An 18,381-nucleotide genomic window follows, 5' to 3' on the forward strand; every position below is an offset into this window, starting at 1 on the left:
ATCCACAGCATTAAGTGCAATCTGTTGTTTGTGGCTGAGGGTAATTCTGAGAATTCTCGGCATGTAGAGCAGCGCCAATGGAGAAAGAATTTTTTAAAATTCAATGATTCAGGTTGATGAGGTTTTATTACAATGGGAGGGGAGGGAAGTCAAATACATTTTAAGCTGCAGAAACTGAGGATGGACTGAGAGAACAAAAGGAATGTTCTTGCTAGAATGAAGATCAGGTGTTAGTACATGCTGAGTGAGGGTGATAGACTTGCTAATTCGGGTTGATCTGACTCGCAGTGTAATTAGAAGGACCTTGAATCAAGATGAAGAGGAATAAAAGGAGAAAAACTGTATGTTGTAAATACACAGCTGATCAGGCAACATCTGTGAAGGAGGAAACTGGAAACCGGTTTTGTAGACCGGTTACGTTTCATCAACACTGACAATTTTAAGCTACAAAGATTTCATCATCATCATGATTGCCGTGTCGTATGACGTAAGCAATCATGGTCTTATCCGTGAGCAGGATTGTTCTTGGAAAATTTTTCTACAGAAGTGGTTTGCCATTGCCTTCTTCTGGGCAGTGTCTTTACAAGACAGGTGACACCAGAGATTATCAATACTCTTCAGAGTTTGTCTGCCTGGCATCAGTGATTGCATAACCAGCACTTGTGATATTCACCAGCTGATCGTACGACCATCCACACCTGCTTCATTGACTTCATGTGACCCTGATCAGGGGGCTAAGCAGGTTCTATACTTTGCCCAATGCTGACCTGCAGGCTAGCGGAGGGAAGGAGTACCTTGCACCTCCTTTGGGAGAGAAGTATCTCCCCCCTGCCACCCTCTACAAAGACTACTTCTCTGAAATCGTTGAGTATGGTGTTTAAGCCCCAAGGTTGTAGTGTGTCCGGTTTTAAAAAAAGAGATGCTTTGATTTACATATCGACTGACATTCACTTTGAACCAGGCAGAGGACAAAGACAGAAGCTGGGGTAGGAGTGGAGTGGAAAAATCACTAATAAGCAGCTGGAAACTCGAGGAACATGTAAACTGATGAAGGAACTCAGCAGGTCAAGCAGCATCTGTGGAGCAAAAGCAATTGTCAACATTTCAAGTCAAGACCCTTAATCAAAAGAAAATGTTGATGCTTCCTTCTCCAAACCACTCTCCCTCAAGGCAAATTATGTTTGACCTGATGTTGCTTCAACATAATATTTTGCTCCAGACGTCAGGTTCTGCAGTGTCTGGGAACATTTTTGTAGGCTGAAAGGAGGTGTAATGTAGAGCAGTTGCTCAATCTACATTTGGTTTTTGCTTTCCCCATTATGGAGGAGATCATAAGGTGAGTGGCAAACACCATTCATCAAATCGGAAAATGTGCAATTGAATCAGCTGGTAGGAGTGTTTAGACTTCTGGATGATGAAAGGGAAGAAGAACTTGGAAAAGAAGGAGAGTGTTTCAAAGAACATTATAGCAAGAGTGGTCCCATCAGAATGCTGAATGAGCATGAGATATGCCTAGTGATGTCATACTGAAGGATGGTGGAAATTTATAGAGACTGATGAAGTGTGACAAAGCTAACATTATCTTAACCATTTCCTTCATTGCAATGTGGAACTCATTTTTCTCTTTTTTATAGGCTTATCAACTTGAAAAGTTAGTTGTTTCCCTCTCCATAGATGCTGCATCACTTGCTGAATAGTTCCACATACTCTATATTTAGTTCAGATTTTTCTTCCCAATGCATCGCCTCCATTGTCCAGCTGAATGCCTGTTTCCATCATTATGGATACAATTTATAGGCAGAGAAAGATTGTCTTCCTGTTCTTGCACCATCTGGAATTCCCAAAGATCCATCTTTGCAGATGTGAAAGTAAGGGGCAAGAGGACATGCTGATCCTAGTAGGGTCAAATGAAAATTCATGGGGGTTTGATCAAAATGTTCATGCCACAGCTCTAACTTGTCACCAGCTTTCTTGGCGCCTCTGTTGGTGGCTTGGCATTCAATAGCAGATCAGCAAAAGTTCTTTCAGCTAAATACTGGAAAAATGGAGTCCATTGTCTTTGGCTGCCATCACTGACTACACTCTTTGATCATTCCTTCCATCTCTTTTAATGGTCTGAAGCTGAGTCACATCACTAGAGAGCTTGGTGTTGTGTTTGGCCCAAAGGTGACTTTGTATCCTTTCCATTGCAAAGATCACTTTCGTCTTCAACTGAAATCTGACTGGACCCCATACCCTCTCAGCTCATGTGGAAACTCTTTTACATGCCAGTATAATCCCAATCATGACTATTCCCATGTTTATCTGCTATTTCCACACAAAACAATTACTCCATAGGCTTTTCCTCCAATGGAGTTAGCCCATTGAAGTTCTTCCCACTTCAATGTTATTCCAGTTTACTCATCCACACCCTTTCTATCTCACTAGTCCACCTAAACTGGTGAAGGTGACTATTGGCAGTCCCTGGGTTACAAGCATCTGACTTGTAGAAAGCCCTACATTCAAATGAATTCACATATTATCAAATTCAGAAGTCTAACATGTGTACACGGCTCTGTTCCTATGAATGACAGAACTAGTTTTCTCTCACTCTCCACTTGTAATAATTGTCCTCTTATCAGCGTTATGTGCTATTAATATCATTCATTACATTACTGTGGAGTTACAGTGACCATATTGAGTGATTTTTGTGCATTTTCTGACTTGCAGATAAAATTGAAGGGGATGGCTGTGAAAGCGGATTCATTAGCCGGGAATGGCCTGTAATTTAACAGTCTGTTATTCATGTATTCGTCTGTCTTTTCCAGGATCTGCTTTCCCATCAATATTAACCAGCTGCCAGGAGAGACCCTCCTGACACTGACACTCTATGGCTTTCCTGTTCTTCCCCCTGGGAGCTCGTCAGAAGCCAGCAAGCAGCGGCGCACCCCCGAAACTATGGGCTGGGTGACGATGCCACTCTTCAACTTCAGGCAGTAAGTACTTTATTTTGAGTAGGAGTCGGGCTGCTTTGTCAGGCCATCCAGAGGAGGATAAGTCACAAACTAATGCCTCTTCCCATGTGCATACTCGCGCTTTGTCCTGGTGCTCATTTGCTTTCTTTATTGCTTACAATAAAAGCCAAAGTGGCATCCAAACAGAGTGATTGATCCTTAAACATTGCTGGTTCTTGCTGTACTGCCTACTCATGCACTCATGAAGAGCTGTATTAATATTTCATAGCCACAATGTAGTAGGAGCACTGACTTGTAAGACAGCCAAGTGTCTGTGAAACAGCCAACAGCAGTTCAGGCCAGTGGTGGGATAGCCAGCCCTGCAGTGATTCTTACCAATGGTTCCGATTATAAGTCATCGAGAAAGGATCACAGATCACTTACATCAGTTGTTAGCTATAAGGTTGCAGGCTGCCATCTGCTGAACTGTCAGTCACACCTATTGGCAGTACACATGATGTCATCTCTTTGTGCGTCAAGAGTTTTGACTGATTCATTGTGGCTGTCACACTGAGTAACTAACCCTTGGGGTATATTGACTGCAGGCTCAGTGACTAATCTCAAAGGAGTTCAAACTATTGATAACAAGTGATTTGGCCAGAATTCAATGCTGTTCACTCTTGCCACTTTTTGTGGCTGTTTTTTATTTTGTGTTTTTAAACTGCTACTTTCATACAATAGCAGTATTTTGTTTGTTTGTTATATGATGTAGACGATCACGGTCTTATCCATGACCATGATTGTTCTTGGCAAATATTTTCTGCAAAAGTGGTTTGTCATTGCTGCCGTCTGGGCAGTGTCTTTACAAGATGGGTGACCACAGCCATTATTAATACTCTTCTGAGATTGTCTACCGGGCGTCATTGGTTGTATAACCAGGACTTGTGAAATACACCAGTTGCTCATATGACCATTCACCACCTGCTCTCATGGTTTCATGTGACCTTGATCGAGGTGTTAAGCAGGTGCTTCACCTTGTCCAAGGGGGATCTGCAGGCAAACAGAGGAAAGGAGTGCGTTGTACTCCTTTGGTAGAGACCTATCTCCACCCCATCACCCATAACAGTATTTAGTTATGGTGTTTTTCAAATTAGCTTTATGATCTGATATGTACAATCAGAATCAAAAAGTTTGCATTGAGAGAAGCCTCCAGCTGTTTTTAGCATGTTTGGATGTGACTTAGCAAGCATTAGCAGTTAACTAAACAATCTCCTGCGGAGCTACGTGGGCTTCGGATGAAATAAAGATGAAGGAAGGAGAAAAATGGGCAAACATTTTTTAACAGCCTTGAGAAGCTGGGAAATTGAGAGACTAGGATAATACAATATCATCAGAGTAAGATGTAATTACATTGTGACTAGTTTTAGGTGAACGATTTCCATTCCAAAGGTTGTTGTACTGAATAACATTTAGCAAAAATGTCTCAAAATATGAATTCTCAAGCAGAGAGTGAGCACGAGGGCATAATATTTTTAACATGTGTAACCCTTGGGTTTGGCCAGCATGTATTTGTCTAGGGGAAGACAGCCTCTGGTCCAGCCAAAATGAGAAATCTCATTTGTGTGGATGCTGTGTGATGTGTTGCCCGGTTATAAATCTAACCACAAAATATCAGACAGTACACTATGTGCAATTAAACAATTGAACTTTATAAGTCTTAATCTGACTATAGGGTTAGTAAAGAAAAAGGGCCCATTTTAGTGAAACAGTCTAATATGCACATTGGAGCTCACAAATTCAGCCACTGATTCCCATCGACCTCCTCCGAGCGTTGCTGACCTTTGGACCCTCGCTCCTAGTCCACTCCATCTGGCGGTTTGCCAACTCTTCCCACTCGTGTCTCCTCTCTTCATCTCTCGCTAACAAAAGACCATGAAATCCCTGCTCCCAGACCCACAAGAAAGAACATCCCTCTCATTGGCCAGCATACATTCCAAAGCCCTAATTATCTCTAGTCATAGCCCAAACATTGCTGCTACAGAGAAACCATTACCTCAGCAATGAATCATTACAGAGCGGCCATTGCATTAACATTGAAAACTTTCAGCGCGTTACATACAGAAGCGTATTTTGCAACTACTTTGTGTTTGTGTTTTGTTGTACATCCTAATGAATTACACTGCACTGCTTTGAAAATTGCAAAATAATAATCAACGTCTCCCAGAGACGTGTAGCATAGCGGTCAGCGCAATCACTTTCCAGTGCCAGCAATCACCGATCAGAGTTTTATTTCCGCCGCCGTCTGTAAGGTGTATGATCATTTCCCACCCCCACCCATCACCATGTGGGTTTCCTCCAGTTGCTTTGGTTTCCTCCCACATTCCAAAGCTATGCGGTTTAGGGTTAGTGAGTTGTGGGCATGTATTGCTGGTGCCAGAAGCATGGGCTGCCCCAGCACAACCCTCGCTGATTTGAATTGACGCAAGTGACACGCTTCCTTCTATGTTTTGACTTGCCTGTGAGAAATAAAGCTAAGCTTATCTAAATCTTCCCCATCCTCTCGTGAAAGTACGAGTAATAAATGACCTGCCTTACATATTCAGCCATCTGTTCATTAATGTCAGGGGTTAAAATGTATATTCCATTATTTTACATACGAGTCCTGTTGAGGTGAAATGAAATGTGTTATAACTTCCTGTAGATATGGATAGCGATTGAACTTGCAGAGAAATTGGCTTTCTCTGTTTCTGACTTGCAGAGGAATTGGCTTACGGACAGTTCTCAGGAACAGAACCCTTGCAAACCTGGAGAGTGCCTGCACTGACCTAGTTGGAAGCAGTATCAGTGTGCTATTTTACTCCGAAGAGCATCACAGATTGCATGTATTTGCTGTATTTAACACAGCATTTGATTCCAGAATCTTTAACACAGAAACTAACAAAACCTTACAATTGTTCAAAACCTTTGGGAGATGAAAGCAGAGTTTTAGGAAATGAGTTTCGCTGCTGCCCATTCTTGATTACTAAGGGTGTGAAGTGTTATGGAGAGAAAGCAGGAGAATAGGGTTGAGAGGGGTAATAAATCAACCATGATGAAATGGTGGAACACACTTGATGGGCCAAATGGCCTAATTCTGATCCTGTGTCTTATGATCTTATGGTCATGCGCGCAGTGATCTGCAGTCAGAAGCAGGAACCAATTCCTGATCGGTTGTAGCACTCAAGTAAAGATCCTACCTCCGTCTCCTTCAAATGTGTAACATTGTAGTTAACCCTAATGCAATTAAAATAGTTAAACTGAGTTTCTACAGAGAAGTTGAGTGCCACTGTAGTGTAGCAGTTAGCACCACATTATTACAGCTCGGGACATTCTGGAGTTCTGAGTTAATTTCCAGTGCTGTTCTGTAAAAGTTCTCTGTACGACCTCCCTGTGGAATGTGTGTTTTCTCTCCAGGTGCTCTGTTTCTTCCCACAGTCCAAAGACATAGCGGGTAGGTTAATTGGTTGTCGTAAATTATCCAGTGTCTAGGATAGGATTAATCAAGTTTGTCGAGGATTGCTCAGCCTCGAAGGACCGAAAGGGTCTGCTCAGTGCTCATTCGCTAAATAACTCTAAATAAATAAGTTTGTCTGTCTTTGATTCCCCAAATGTTTGTGCTCCAAGTTGAAAGCCCTGAAGAGCAGGGCACTGTGGAGCTGGGTGAATTAAATGCATGTCCCCTCCCTCCCCTTCCCCTGGCAGACGAGAAGCATTCCTTGTTTGAAAATTAGACATGCAGACCGCATGTCAGTACACAGTCCAAGGACAGCTGTGGTACATACAGCTTCGCTTGAATGGTTACAAGAGGTTTTCACAAAAATGGAGCAAAGCATTAGCAAGGATACAAAAGAGATAAAGGGGCCCAGTTTCTTTGTAGAAATTTAGAGATGCTCAGAATTTCAGCCAACTTTATTTAAATTTGGAAAAACAGTTCTGATATTTTTAATTGGTTGGCTGTAACAACACTCAAGATATTATTGACCTTTGCACCCTTTCATCAACATCATCAAATACAAATATCAAAAATCAGATGCAGGACGAAGTCTGGTGTTGGCATCACTGGCAGGGCATAGCATTTATTGCTTGTGTCTTTGCTGTTGTGTAGTTGCTGGTAAAGTACCTTTAGTAAAGATATGTTTCAACTAGTGCTTTGCATTTATTAAGACCATAAGATATAGGAATGGAATTAGACCATTTGGCCCATCGAGTCTGATCCATCATTTCATCCTGGTTAATTCATTTTTCCTCTCAGTCCCAATCTCCTACCTTCTTATTGTATCCCTTCATGCCCTGACTAATCAAGAATCTATCAACCACTGCGTTAAATATACCCAGTGACTTGGCCTCCACAGCTGCCTGTGGCAACGAATTCCACAGTTTCACCACTCTCTGGCTAAAGAAATTCCTCATCTTCGTTCTAAAAGGATGCCCCTCTATTCTGAGGCTGTGTTCTCTGGTCTTAGACTCTCCCACAATAGGAAGCATCCTCTCCACATCCACTCTATCAAGGCCTTTCAACATTTAATAGGTTTCAATGAGGTCACCCCTCATTCTTCTGAATTCCAGTGAGCAGAGGCCCAAAGCCATCAATGCTCCTCAGATAGCAAGGCTTTCAATCCTGGAATCATTTTCTTAAACCTCCTTTGAATCCTCTCTGAGGTCAGCATGTCCTCTCTTCAATAAGGGGCCCAAAATAGCTCACAATACTCCAAGTGAAGCCTCGTCTGTGTTTTACAAAGCCTCAACATCACATCCTTGCTTTTATTACCTTTGTCTTTGCTGTTGAGCAGGTGATGGTAAGTTATCTTTAGTAAGGTTATCTTTCACCAAGTGTCTCATATTTATTGCCTTTGTCTTTGCTGTTGAGCAGGTGATGGTAAGTTATCTTTAGTAAAGTTATCTTTCACCTAGTACCTAGCTTTTATTCCCTGTATCTTTGCTATTGAGCAGGTGGTGGTGAGGTATTTTTCACTTAGTGAAGGTACATCCAGAATGTTGCTGAGAGGAAGCTTTCAAGTTTAAGACACCATGAGAATGAAAGAATAACAGTCTATTTCTAAAGCACCACACTCAAAATGCTGGAGGAATCTAAGATGAAAGGCAGCCATCTCTGGGCCATTTTGGCCCATAACCTTTATCAGGACTGGAGGAGAAGGAGATAGTGGGCAGAATAAGAAGGCAGAAGAGTACTGTGGTCGCAGTGTAACTTGTGGAGTAGTTGCATTCACCAGCTGTGTTGGATAGTATTCTTACTGACACTAATCCTATAAAAACACAAACTGAAATATATCTAGCAAAAACTAGTCCTTGCCTTTGAGGCATACAGAGAACAAGTTCCAAGAAAGGAGATAGGGTTACTGTAACAATAGAGTTCGACTTGTGGATAAAAGTGACTGCAGTTGCTGGAATATGGAGCAAATAACATATTGCTGGAAGAACTTGGCGGATCATGAGCTTGTCATACGTATTATATCTTCTTTCAGCCACCGCAGATTTTAATGTTCTCTATCAAACAGAATATTTGCCTTTATTACCCACCTTCTTATTCTGGCTTCTGTCCCCTTTTTCAGTCCTGATGAAGGGTCTCAGCCCAAACTGTTGACTGTTTATTCCCCTTCATAGATGCTACCTGACTTTCTGAGCAGCAGAAGACCATGAGGTGTCTAATAAAGTGGTCACTGAGTATAAATCCATTGAAGCCACAGAACCCTGATGCTGGAGAGAGTGAATGTTCAGGGTAGTGTCTAGGATGCTGATCAACTGTTGTTTTTCCTGAATGGTGATGATCTACTTGAGTGTTATTTGGAGATGGACTCTTCAAGGAGAGCGGAAAATGTTCTGACTTATATTTTATAGACAGTAGAAATGTTTTAGTGAGTCATCACAATAACCTTGACCTGTAATTGTTTTTGAAGCCATAGTGCTTACAACATATGTAAGAGCGAATATATTTCAAGTAAGGCCAATACAGATAACAAAGAAAATACTGTTTTACCAATCTCAGTTTAAGTCTGACTTCAAGAGATTCCCTCATATACAATCGATCACCACTGCACTGTTAATATTTACTTTCTTAACAAGGAATAGAACAGTCAATATTATTTAAAAATTAAATCCAAAATTTCTTTTCGATCCCTATTTAATACAGTTTTAGTGATCATTCAGATCTGCTAAATATCTTTGGTCTTTTAACACACCCAAACGGAAAATACACAAAAAAAATTCAACAGGATGATATGAACAATAGGATATCGGTCGTGAGGAGGAATCTGAAATAGCGGGCCTATTTACAATAAAGCAGATAAAGATAAAAGAAGATTTATATTAGAATTGTGTAGTGAAGGAAGAGACCAATCAGCCCCCCAGGATTATCCTGGCTCTTTCTCCATATCAGTCCAAATGTTCTGCTTTGCGTCTTTATACAATTCTTGAAAGCTGCTTTTGAATCTGTTTCCACCACTCCATTCAATGCTCATACATTATCTTAATGTGGGCTCTGGTTCACATATCTGTGCCCTTGCATCAGCTGTCTTTTTGTCACTAAATCTCTCCTGGCTTTGACCTAATTGCTGACCTTCACTCTTGTGTTCTCTGCCCCTCCCCCTCCCCTTGCCTGTATCTTGAAACCTTTATCTATTACTGCTTCTAATTCCGATAGTCTTTGACCTGAAATGTTAACTCTTTCTGACTATTTGCAGATGGTGCCTGACCTGCTGACTATTACCCAGAATATTTTTAATCTTAGATTTGCAGCATCCAAAGTTCAAAGTACATTTATTATCAAAGTGTGTATACACTAAGCAACCTTGAGATTTGTCTCCTTACAGGCAGCTACAAAACAAAGAAACCCTTATAGAACCCATTTTTTTAAAAAAGATCGTCAAATAGCATTATGCAAAATTCATGTAAACAATAAAAGTAAGCAAGTAACATTCAGAATTGAAGTTCATGCAAGAGGGTCCACAGCCATGAAGCCAGTCATCACCTCACCTGATCCCCAGGAGCCTAGTAGTTGCAGGCCACAGCCTCAGTTCAGTGCGGAAATGAGTAAACATCGCTGAGTAGCGAGCTGAACTCCAGCCAGTCCCTCTCCTCTAGTCCCAACACACTGACGTTTTCAATCTGGCCTGGTACTTAAATCACCAGAAGCTTGGGTCATTCCCTGCTCTAAGATCTGGCCTTACTGCTTCTATAGGCTCTCAGTCCTGGGCCCTGCCGCCTCGACTCAGTCTGCACTTGACCTTTCCAATTTGACAGGGTACTTGAATCGGCCAAACAGTGGATCAGTCCTTGCTCTCACTCCCAGCCCTGCCACTTCAATACGCTCTCTGGCCCTGGCCCCGCTGCCTCGATTCAGCCTCTATTTGACCTGTCCAATTTTGCTTGGCACTTAAATAGGTCAAACAGCAGGTCATTTGTCGCTCTCGAACCTGGGTCCTGGGGCTTTGATACGCTCTCAGGCCTGGGCTCTGCTGGCTCGATTTGGCCTGTACCCAACCTTTCCAATCTGGCCACAGTGCTTTGCTTTATATTCAAACTGAGCTCAATAGTTATTGATCCTTGTGTCACTGGAAGTAGATTTTATTTAACACTTAATAGGTTTTGGAAATAAAGGAACAATTTTATTTAAGTATTCTAGTTGGCAGGAGAGTGCTGAGTTCAACGGTTGAAGTATTACTGTGAGTGGGAGGATTTGTGTTACAGAAAGTTAATATGCAAACTGCTTTGCCACAATACCTGAGAGGGAGACCATTGCACTTTCAATGTATAACTGAAGAAATACTTGAAGCCAAGGACTAGACAAGGCTCTTAGAAAACAGACAATGGGATCAGTTTTGAAAAATCATTTTAAAGAAGTTATGCTGTGCTCTGTGACTGACTAAATACTGTGAATTTTTCAGCCACTTGAGTGGAACTAATTTCAAGACAGTTGAGCAAGACTGCAAGAGGAACAAGATCATTGGATTCTGTTTTTTATGTAGTAATTTGGGGAGACTGCTTTGCGGAAGATATTTGTGTAGAGCAGTGGGTGCAGGAAAGAAACGAGTAGCTTATTGCCGTTTGTAGAGCTTTCATGCTTCATGCTGAACATCACTTTAAAATGGCTTAGTTGGTCATAAAATGGTTTGTGACATCCTGAAGTTGTGCAGGTTGTCAAGTGTGTGGTTTCGACACTCTTATAATTCAGTTGTGTTTTTCTTGTCTTGTTTTCCAGTGTACTGTCATGTGGTAGAAAGCTACTTGGATTGTGGCCATCCTGCCAACGAACTGGCCTCACCACGTCAACTGACTGTAATTTCATTCAACCAGACAGTGTAATCATTCAGGTAAGTTACACAACACCAACTTCAACATCAAACCAGGAATGGCGTGACAGTGTTTGAAAGCAATTTACCTCAGGATATCTCAAAATCCTGCAGCGTTCAACTTGTTTTTCACATGTATTTTTTTCCAAAATTCTGCCCATTTATTTTTAATATAACTTATTTTGCTGTATTCATTCTAAGGAAATAGTGCCACAGCTGATAAAGCACAGTTCAGGCGCGATATAATCTCCAACACAAACTAACTGAGCCTGTTTCTGTGCACTGCACTCAGTGAAATTCAGAACAATATCTCTATGACTTACTTGCTGAAGGCTTTAGCAGCTTCAAGAAGAAAGTTGGGGGGGGGAACCCATTAATGTAATAGCAAGGCTGGGAACGATACCAATAAAACACAACACTACACTCAACAGCAATAACAAGCCCAGGAGTGAAGACTCTTAGGCAAAAATTGTTCAGGAAACGTGGGTCTAAATACAGAGCTGCCAATGGTAGGACAAAGCAAGACAGTGGATGTGTAAGAGGCAAGAATTGGAGGAATAGAGAGCAGTAATACAGCAGTGGTATCAAATTGAAAGTGTGAGTGATAAATGGGCAAGACTTGCTATCAAATTAAATACGGTTGAATGTCTATTGGATATGCTAAAATTTATTGAAATGATGTGGTAAATAGGAAGGCATAAATGATTAATGAGAACAAGATTAAAGGAGTTGGTAGTTCAGATAATAAATCCAGTATTCTCTCGTAATTTATTCCCCACAATGTCCTTCCATGAGCCAATGAGAAAGTAGATACCAGAATCCTCCAGACATCTCCTCTGTCCTGGTTAATGCATGCTGCTGCTTGGTTTTACTATCACCCACTTGAGCTGTTTTGGCTTGATTCCTAATTTGATTTGAGAGCAGTAAGCCACTTCTGTGTGGCGGAGGTGCGTCATTGCAAAAAAGGTGTAAGGCACTCCTTCCCTTCGCTAGCCTGCAGGTCACCTTGGGCAAGGTGTAGCACCTGCTTAGCCCCCCGATCAGGGTGATGTGAAGCCTTGGGAGCAAGCAAGCAGCAGGTGCATATCACAAGTCCTGGTATGTGGCCTTTGACTCCAGGCAGACAATCTCTGAAGAATATTGATAAAGGCTGGGGTCACCCGTTTTGTAAAGGCACTGCCCAGAAGGCAGCAATGGCAAGCCACTTCTGCAGAAAAATTTGCCAAAAACTATCATGGTCATGAAAAGGCCATGATCACCCACGTCATATGACACAGCACATAACAAACGAGCAAAGCCACTTTGACTAAGGTAAGATTTAAGCAGCGTGTGGCTCAGCTGCTTGCATTCCAGCTAAGCCCAGGCTTGCTGCTTGGGGGATGATATAAAAGTGGAAGTCTGTTTCAGAGCATTGTAGTAATTGAAGGTGAAAGAGATCAAAACTTGGGTAATGGTTTCCCCCAGTGAATGTGGCTGGTAATGCAAGAGATGGAAACCTGATCCTTGTGATGGAGCGGATAAGGAGTCAAACACACCACTTCCGGTCAGGGTGAATGATAATCAGCTTCAACCTGAGGCAGGTGCTGGGGTGGGGATGGTGATTGTCAACTGTTGTTCTTCTCATCGTGAAGCTGAGAATACTGAATGCTGAAAAACCAGTCTGGCCACACCAAAAGTGAAAGAAACAGTGGAAGTATGAGTCTGGATATAGTGATGTCAAGTGGATCAGATATAGGCAGCGGGTGATAGTGAAAGAGGAGGCAAAAAATCAATTCTTATCAGTTTCTGAAGTAACTTTATTGAGGTGAGAAGAAAAGCCATTGATATGTTGCTGCTTTGATAGATCATCTTGGTGAGAGTAAAATCAGGCAACAGTATTCATTGTATAATATGTTGCTGAGGCCTAATTTGGAGTATTGTCTGAAGTTCTGGTCACCTACCTACAAGAAAAATATCAGCAAGGTTGGAAGATTACAGAGGATGTTGCCAGGATTTGAGGACCTGAGTTATAGGGAATGGTTGACTAGGTTAGGCCTCTATTCCCCGGCACATAGAGAAATGAGGGGAAATCTTATAGAGGTATACAAAATTATGAGGGGTATAAGTACTGTAGGGTAAATGCAATTCTCCACTGAGGTTGGGTGAGACTAGAGGTTGTAGGTTAAGGGTGAAAGGTGAAATGTTTAAGGGGAACCTGACAGGGAATTTCTTCACTCATAGGGTGGTGATTAGTGTGGAATGAGCTGCCAGCAAAAGTGGTGGATGCAGGTTTGATTTCAACATTTAACAGAAATTTGGATAACTGCATGGATGGCTGGGATATGGAGGGCAGTGGTCTAGGTATAGCTCAATGGGACTAGGTAGAACAGTTGCTCAGTATGGACTAAATGGGCTGAAAGACCTGTTTCTGTGCTCTGGTACACTATGACTCTATCTCCTGTACAGAGGAGAGGTCTTGGAGGATGTTGCCATCTACGTTGTTATTGGCTGATAAAAGGTTATTAAGGAATAATCCATTTTCATTCTGGAGGTTCTCGGGCTTTTCTTGATGTATATCATGTTCCAAATGTATGTGCCACTTGCTCATGGGTCCCTATTAAATCATGTTGCTGGGAAGGAGCAACTGTAATGAAGTTGGTCAGGAGCCAGTCTCGATGGCCTTGAATGAGGATAGCATTGGACAGAGGAACTCCAGAGAACCAGTTCACCAGCCATATCCTCTGGCAGTTGAAGCAAGAGATGTAAATGTAGACAGAGGTGACACCACTTGACCAACTTGTCAGCTGTGGAGACATCTGCCACAGTAGCTGTTGCTACCAGGTTTGGATTCGAAGGTGACCACAGTTGACTTGATCAGCTCTGGCATTCTTCCCTGCAAATTCCTACCCTTGGACAGCTGTGGGCTGTACAAGTAGGGTAAACTTCAGAGACGAGAAGCGGCTGGGTGAGTTGATCCTGAACACTGAGGTAGTAACAAAAATGTATAAGGGTGTTGGCAGCAGCAGGTTGAGTTGTGAATGGACAGGTAATATAAGAGATGGAAGCAGGTGATCTGTGCAATGGAGAAAACAAAAGTAATACACTCCGCCTCACCGGGTCCAACCAGGGTAGGCAGGTCTTCCTGGATCTTGAAAGCCTCATGGTTGACCTAACCTGCTCCTTCCTGACTCAAGCTTATTAGCAAGGACCAAGTCAGCTTGCAGGTAAATAATCATTGCATTGTGCAATTTTAGAAATTATCTTTACCGGTACGCCATTTCTCAAGTGCATTGGCCACATTTCCACAGTTTGGTACTTCTAGTGTACATTGTATGTTTAAATTCTGGAGTGAGGCTTAAAACTATAACCTTCTGACTTGGGGGCAAGTTCCACCACAAAGTCACGCTGCCATTTAACTGTTTGGCTTCTCAGCGTAAAGATTGTACCTGCAGTTAAATAAAACTTAACAGCACTAGCGGTGAAATGTTTAGGCAGGCTTGTTTGGAAACTGCTCTCAATAGGATTGGCCTTGAACTGGCAGCAGAGTGGGGGAACAAGTGAAACACCCAGTAAGGCGTGATATATTTCTGAGGGGACATTATTGCTTCCATATTTGAAGTATATGGTGATTAAGATTACAGTGCTATCCTAGGCTCGTATTGGTGCTCGTAAAATCTTTATGACACATTTCTGGCACCCAAAACGTGCTTTTTATTTATGAATTTAATTCTGTGGAAAGTTAAGCATGCATTACAGTAGGAGGACATGCCAACAGGAATAATTTATATCCTACACCCAGACTACAAAAAGAGAAATCTATTCCTCTAAAGATATATTCTTCCAACAATACTCCCAAAACAATGAACATTTTTAAAGAGAACCCTCCTTGGTGATGTGGGACAATCCATGGCATTTTATAATTCATCAATAATGTCAAAAATCTGGCGATTGTAAGGCTTCAGAAATAATTCTGGCTTGCCTTTGACGATACCGAAATCCTGAGGTCGTTCTGCAAGCAGCTGTTTTGGATTTTGGATTGAAGTCAGATTCACGTTTTTTTTTAAAAAGGCAGAAGTGTTAACCACATAGTAATCCAATTTTTTTTTTAAACAAAAGACAAATTGATCTCTTATGACATTACAATATGGAAAATTACAGCTCAAGTGTTAGCTTCAGGTGAAGCAAGTTCAGGGTCTACTTGGACCGCGTTCTGATGTAATATTTTTCCATATGATGTATAGAGGGACCAGTTGGTTCATCTGGGTCTTTGCCAATTCTTAGTGCATTCCCATCAGTTCAATTTATTTCCCCAGAATCTATTCTATTTTGCACATGCTTAGTTGCAGAGGGAATAATTCACTTAACCTTTTTGAAACTTGTGCTAGGCGTATTTCTGCATAACACTTTTAGTTTGAGATTTATTACTCCCGGCAATGGTTTTGGAAGCAGGAATATGGATTTGACAGGCACCTTGAGTGAACAGCTACAGTTACAGCACTGTGCAAAAGTCCTGGGCACATGTACATAGCTAAGACTTTTGCACAGTTTTGTAGTAGTTGTATGTATTACACTGTACTGCTGCAATAAACAAATTTCATAATATATGTGACTGATGTTAAACCTGATTCTGATACAGGTCTCTGTTGTGAACTGAGAGTGGAAACGGGGCAGGGAGAGGGGAATCATGGTTGGGAAAAGGGAAAGGGAGGTGAGAGGGAGTAGGAAGCACCAGAGAGTCATTCTGTGATGATCAATAAACCAATTGTTTGGAATCAAATGACCTTGCCTGCTGACTGAAGGCTGGGTGTGTCTGCACCTATGCCACCCCTGCCCTGGCACTCCTTCTCTGCCACCTGTCCCACACCCCTCCCACAGCATTCCGCCCTCACCATTCCCAATATCTTTTGATCCTGCCAGATTTACAAACCTGCCCTTTGCATCATGTTGACTAATACTGTAATGTGCAAAAGTCTTAGGCTCCCTTGCAAAATGTGTGTGCCTAAGACTGTACTTCACACCAAACAAGTTTTTCATTGCTGTCCAGATGAAGGGCTCGACCCAAAATGTCCACAGATGCTGACTGAGTTCCTTTGGGGATTGCTGCTCCTGGTAGAAAGACAGAATTGCAGTGTCATAAACCCAGACTCTAGATGCTGAATCCCGACCTTGTGCTATAAAGTATTTCACTAACCATCACGCTTTACAGTGCACCAGCTGTACTTCATAGAACACATTGATTGCTAAGTTATAGCAAAATTATGGCAACAGGAAGCTTTGCACTCCATAAATATGCCCCAGATAATGTTTTTACTATCAATAAATTAATAATTCAACAATTCCACCCTTGCCACCGATCTTCTTCCCAAATTCCATTACCAGGCGGGTCTCTACTGGAAATCGACACTGACTTCAGACATGTCTGGTAGACAGCTTGAGAGAAATTCCCTTTCTTCCTTAGCCATTAGGGAAGCTTTATTTAAACCTGGGAATATCAGTCCTTCCACATTAGCAAGGATGGACTTGTATTTAGAAACGCACCTTTATAATTGAGCGGGTTTAGCCACTGCCTCTTGGCGCCAGAGACCCAAATTTAATCCTAACCTCTGGTGCTGTTTGTATGGATTTGCACCCTTTCCCATGACCATGTGGGCTTCTCTGATTTTTTTCTCTACCACAATCTAAAGACATCTGGGTTGATAGGTTAATTGGCCACTGTAAATTACCCATTGAGAATGGGTCAGAATTAGATTTATTATCACTGACATGTGTATTGAAATGTATTGTGTTTTTTTTGGCTGCAACACAAAAATCACTATGTTACAAATAATAGTGCAAAGAGGAATATTAAGGTAGTGTTCATGGACTATTCAAAAATCTAATAGTGGAGAGAAGAAACTGGTCATTAAATATTGAGTGTTTATCTTCAGGCTCTTTCAGCCATCACCTTTCTGATGGTAATAATGAAAAGAGGGTATGATCCGGATATAGAGGGCACTTAATGTTGGATGCCGCTTTTTGAGGCACCACCTCTAGAAGATGTCTTCAATGGCGGGATGGGCTTTGCCTGTGATGGAGCTGTGTTAGTCTGCAACCTCTGCAGCTTCTTGTGATCCTGCATGTTAAAGCCTCCATACTCGGCAGTAATGCAGCCAGTCAGAATGCTCTCTACCATGGATCTGTAGAGAGTTGTAGTGTTTTTGGTGACATACCAAATCTCCTCAAACTCCCAAAATGAAGTAGAGCCACTGGCGTTCTTCCTTCATGACCGCAAAAAATGTTGACATCTAGGAACTTGAAGCTGCTCACCCTTTCCACCGCTGACCCCTCAGTGAGGACTGGCGTGCATTCTCCTGACTTCCTCTTCCTGAAGTCCACAATAGATGCCTTGATTTTTGCTGACATTGAGTGTGAGGTTGTTTTTGCAACATCACCCAACCAGCTGATATGCCTCCTGCCCACTTCCTCGTCATTGGTAGAATCTGAGAGAAGTTGATGAGAATATGGGATTAACATGGGTTATAGTCGGCACTGATTTAGTAGATTGAAGGATCTATTTCTATGCTGCACTTCTGACACTATCACTATAACCATGGGAGATCAGAAATACTTCACAGACAATTAAATCCTTTGAAATATGTGAGGAAAGTAAAACCTAATTTGCACAAACTAATTGTGATTGTTGACAAATGGAAGCCGGTACTGCATCAGGAGTTTTAACTAACCTAAGAGACCAGCATTCTGCTAGTCATCCAGAGTAATGTGCTTGAGTCTCAGCAGTGGGATGGCACCTTTTGTCTTCTGACACAGCTCCAAGCCAAATTTACCCTGGCTCACCCTTCATGTCATTTTGAATTAATAATAAGGACATCATAATTTCTCTGATCCTTTCTAATCAGCATCTGGACATTATCATGGCATTTTTAAAAGCTTGCTGTGTGCAAATTGGCTTTGATTTCACTTATTTTGTAACAGAGCTTTGAGACATCCTTTATTTAAAGTAAACCTCAACCAGCAGATACCGTAAATGAAACTAGAACAGCTCTTGGATGCATTTAGCTTCTATCTGTTGGTCGTTCCAAGCCAAATTAACAGAGTTCTGGCACAACCCCCACATTCTCTCCACT

The 18,381-nt window shown here is 41.8% G+C and overlaps 1 protein-coding gene across 1 annotated transcript in view; it reads left to right on the plus strand.

The window, feature by feature from the left end:
• pik3c2b (phosphatidylinositol-4-phosphate 3-kinase, catalytic subunit type 2 beta) overlaps positions 1-18,381 on the plus strand; it is a 172,282-nt gene that overhangs the window by 76,009 nt on the left and 77,892 nt on the right. Inside the window, exons 13-14 of the mRNA XM_073030650.1 lie at positions 2,808-2,975; positions 11,188-11,299. Coding sequence (XP_072886751.1) covers positions 2,808-2,975; positions 11,188-11,299 — 280 coding nt within the window. The remainder of the gene's footprint in view (positions 1-2,807; positions 2,976-11,187; positions 11,300-18,381) is intronic.

The sequence above is a fragment of the Hemitrygon akajei genome, chromosome 27 (assembly GCF_048418815.1).
Source record: "Hemitrygon akajei chromosome 27, sHemAka1.3, whole genome shotgun sequence".
Classification (NCBI taxonomy): domain Eukaryota; kingdom Metazoa; phylum Chordata; class Chondrichthyes; order Myliobatiformes; family Dasyatidae; genus Hemitrygon; species Hemitrygon akajei.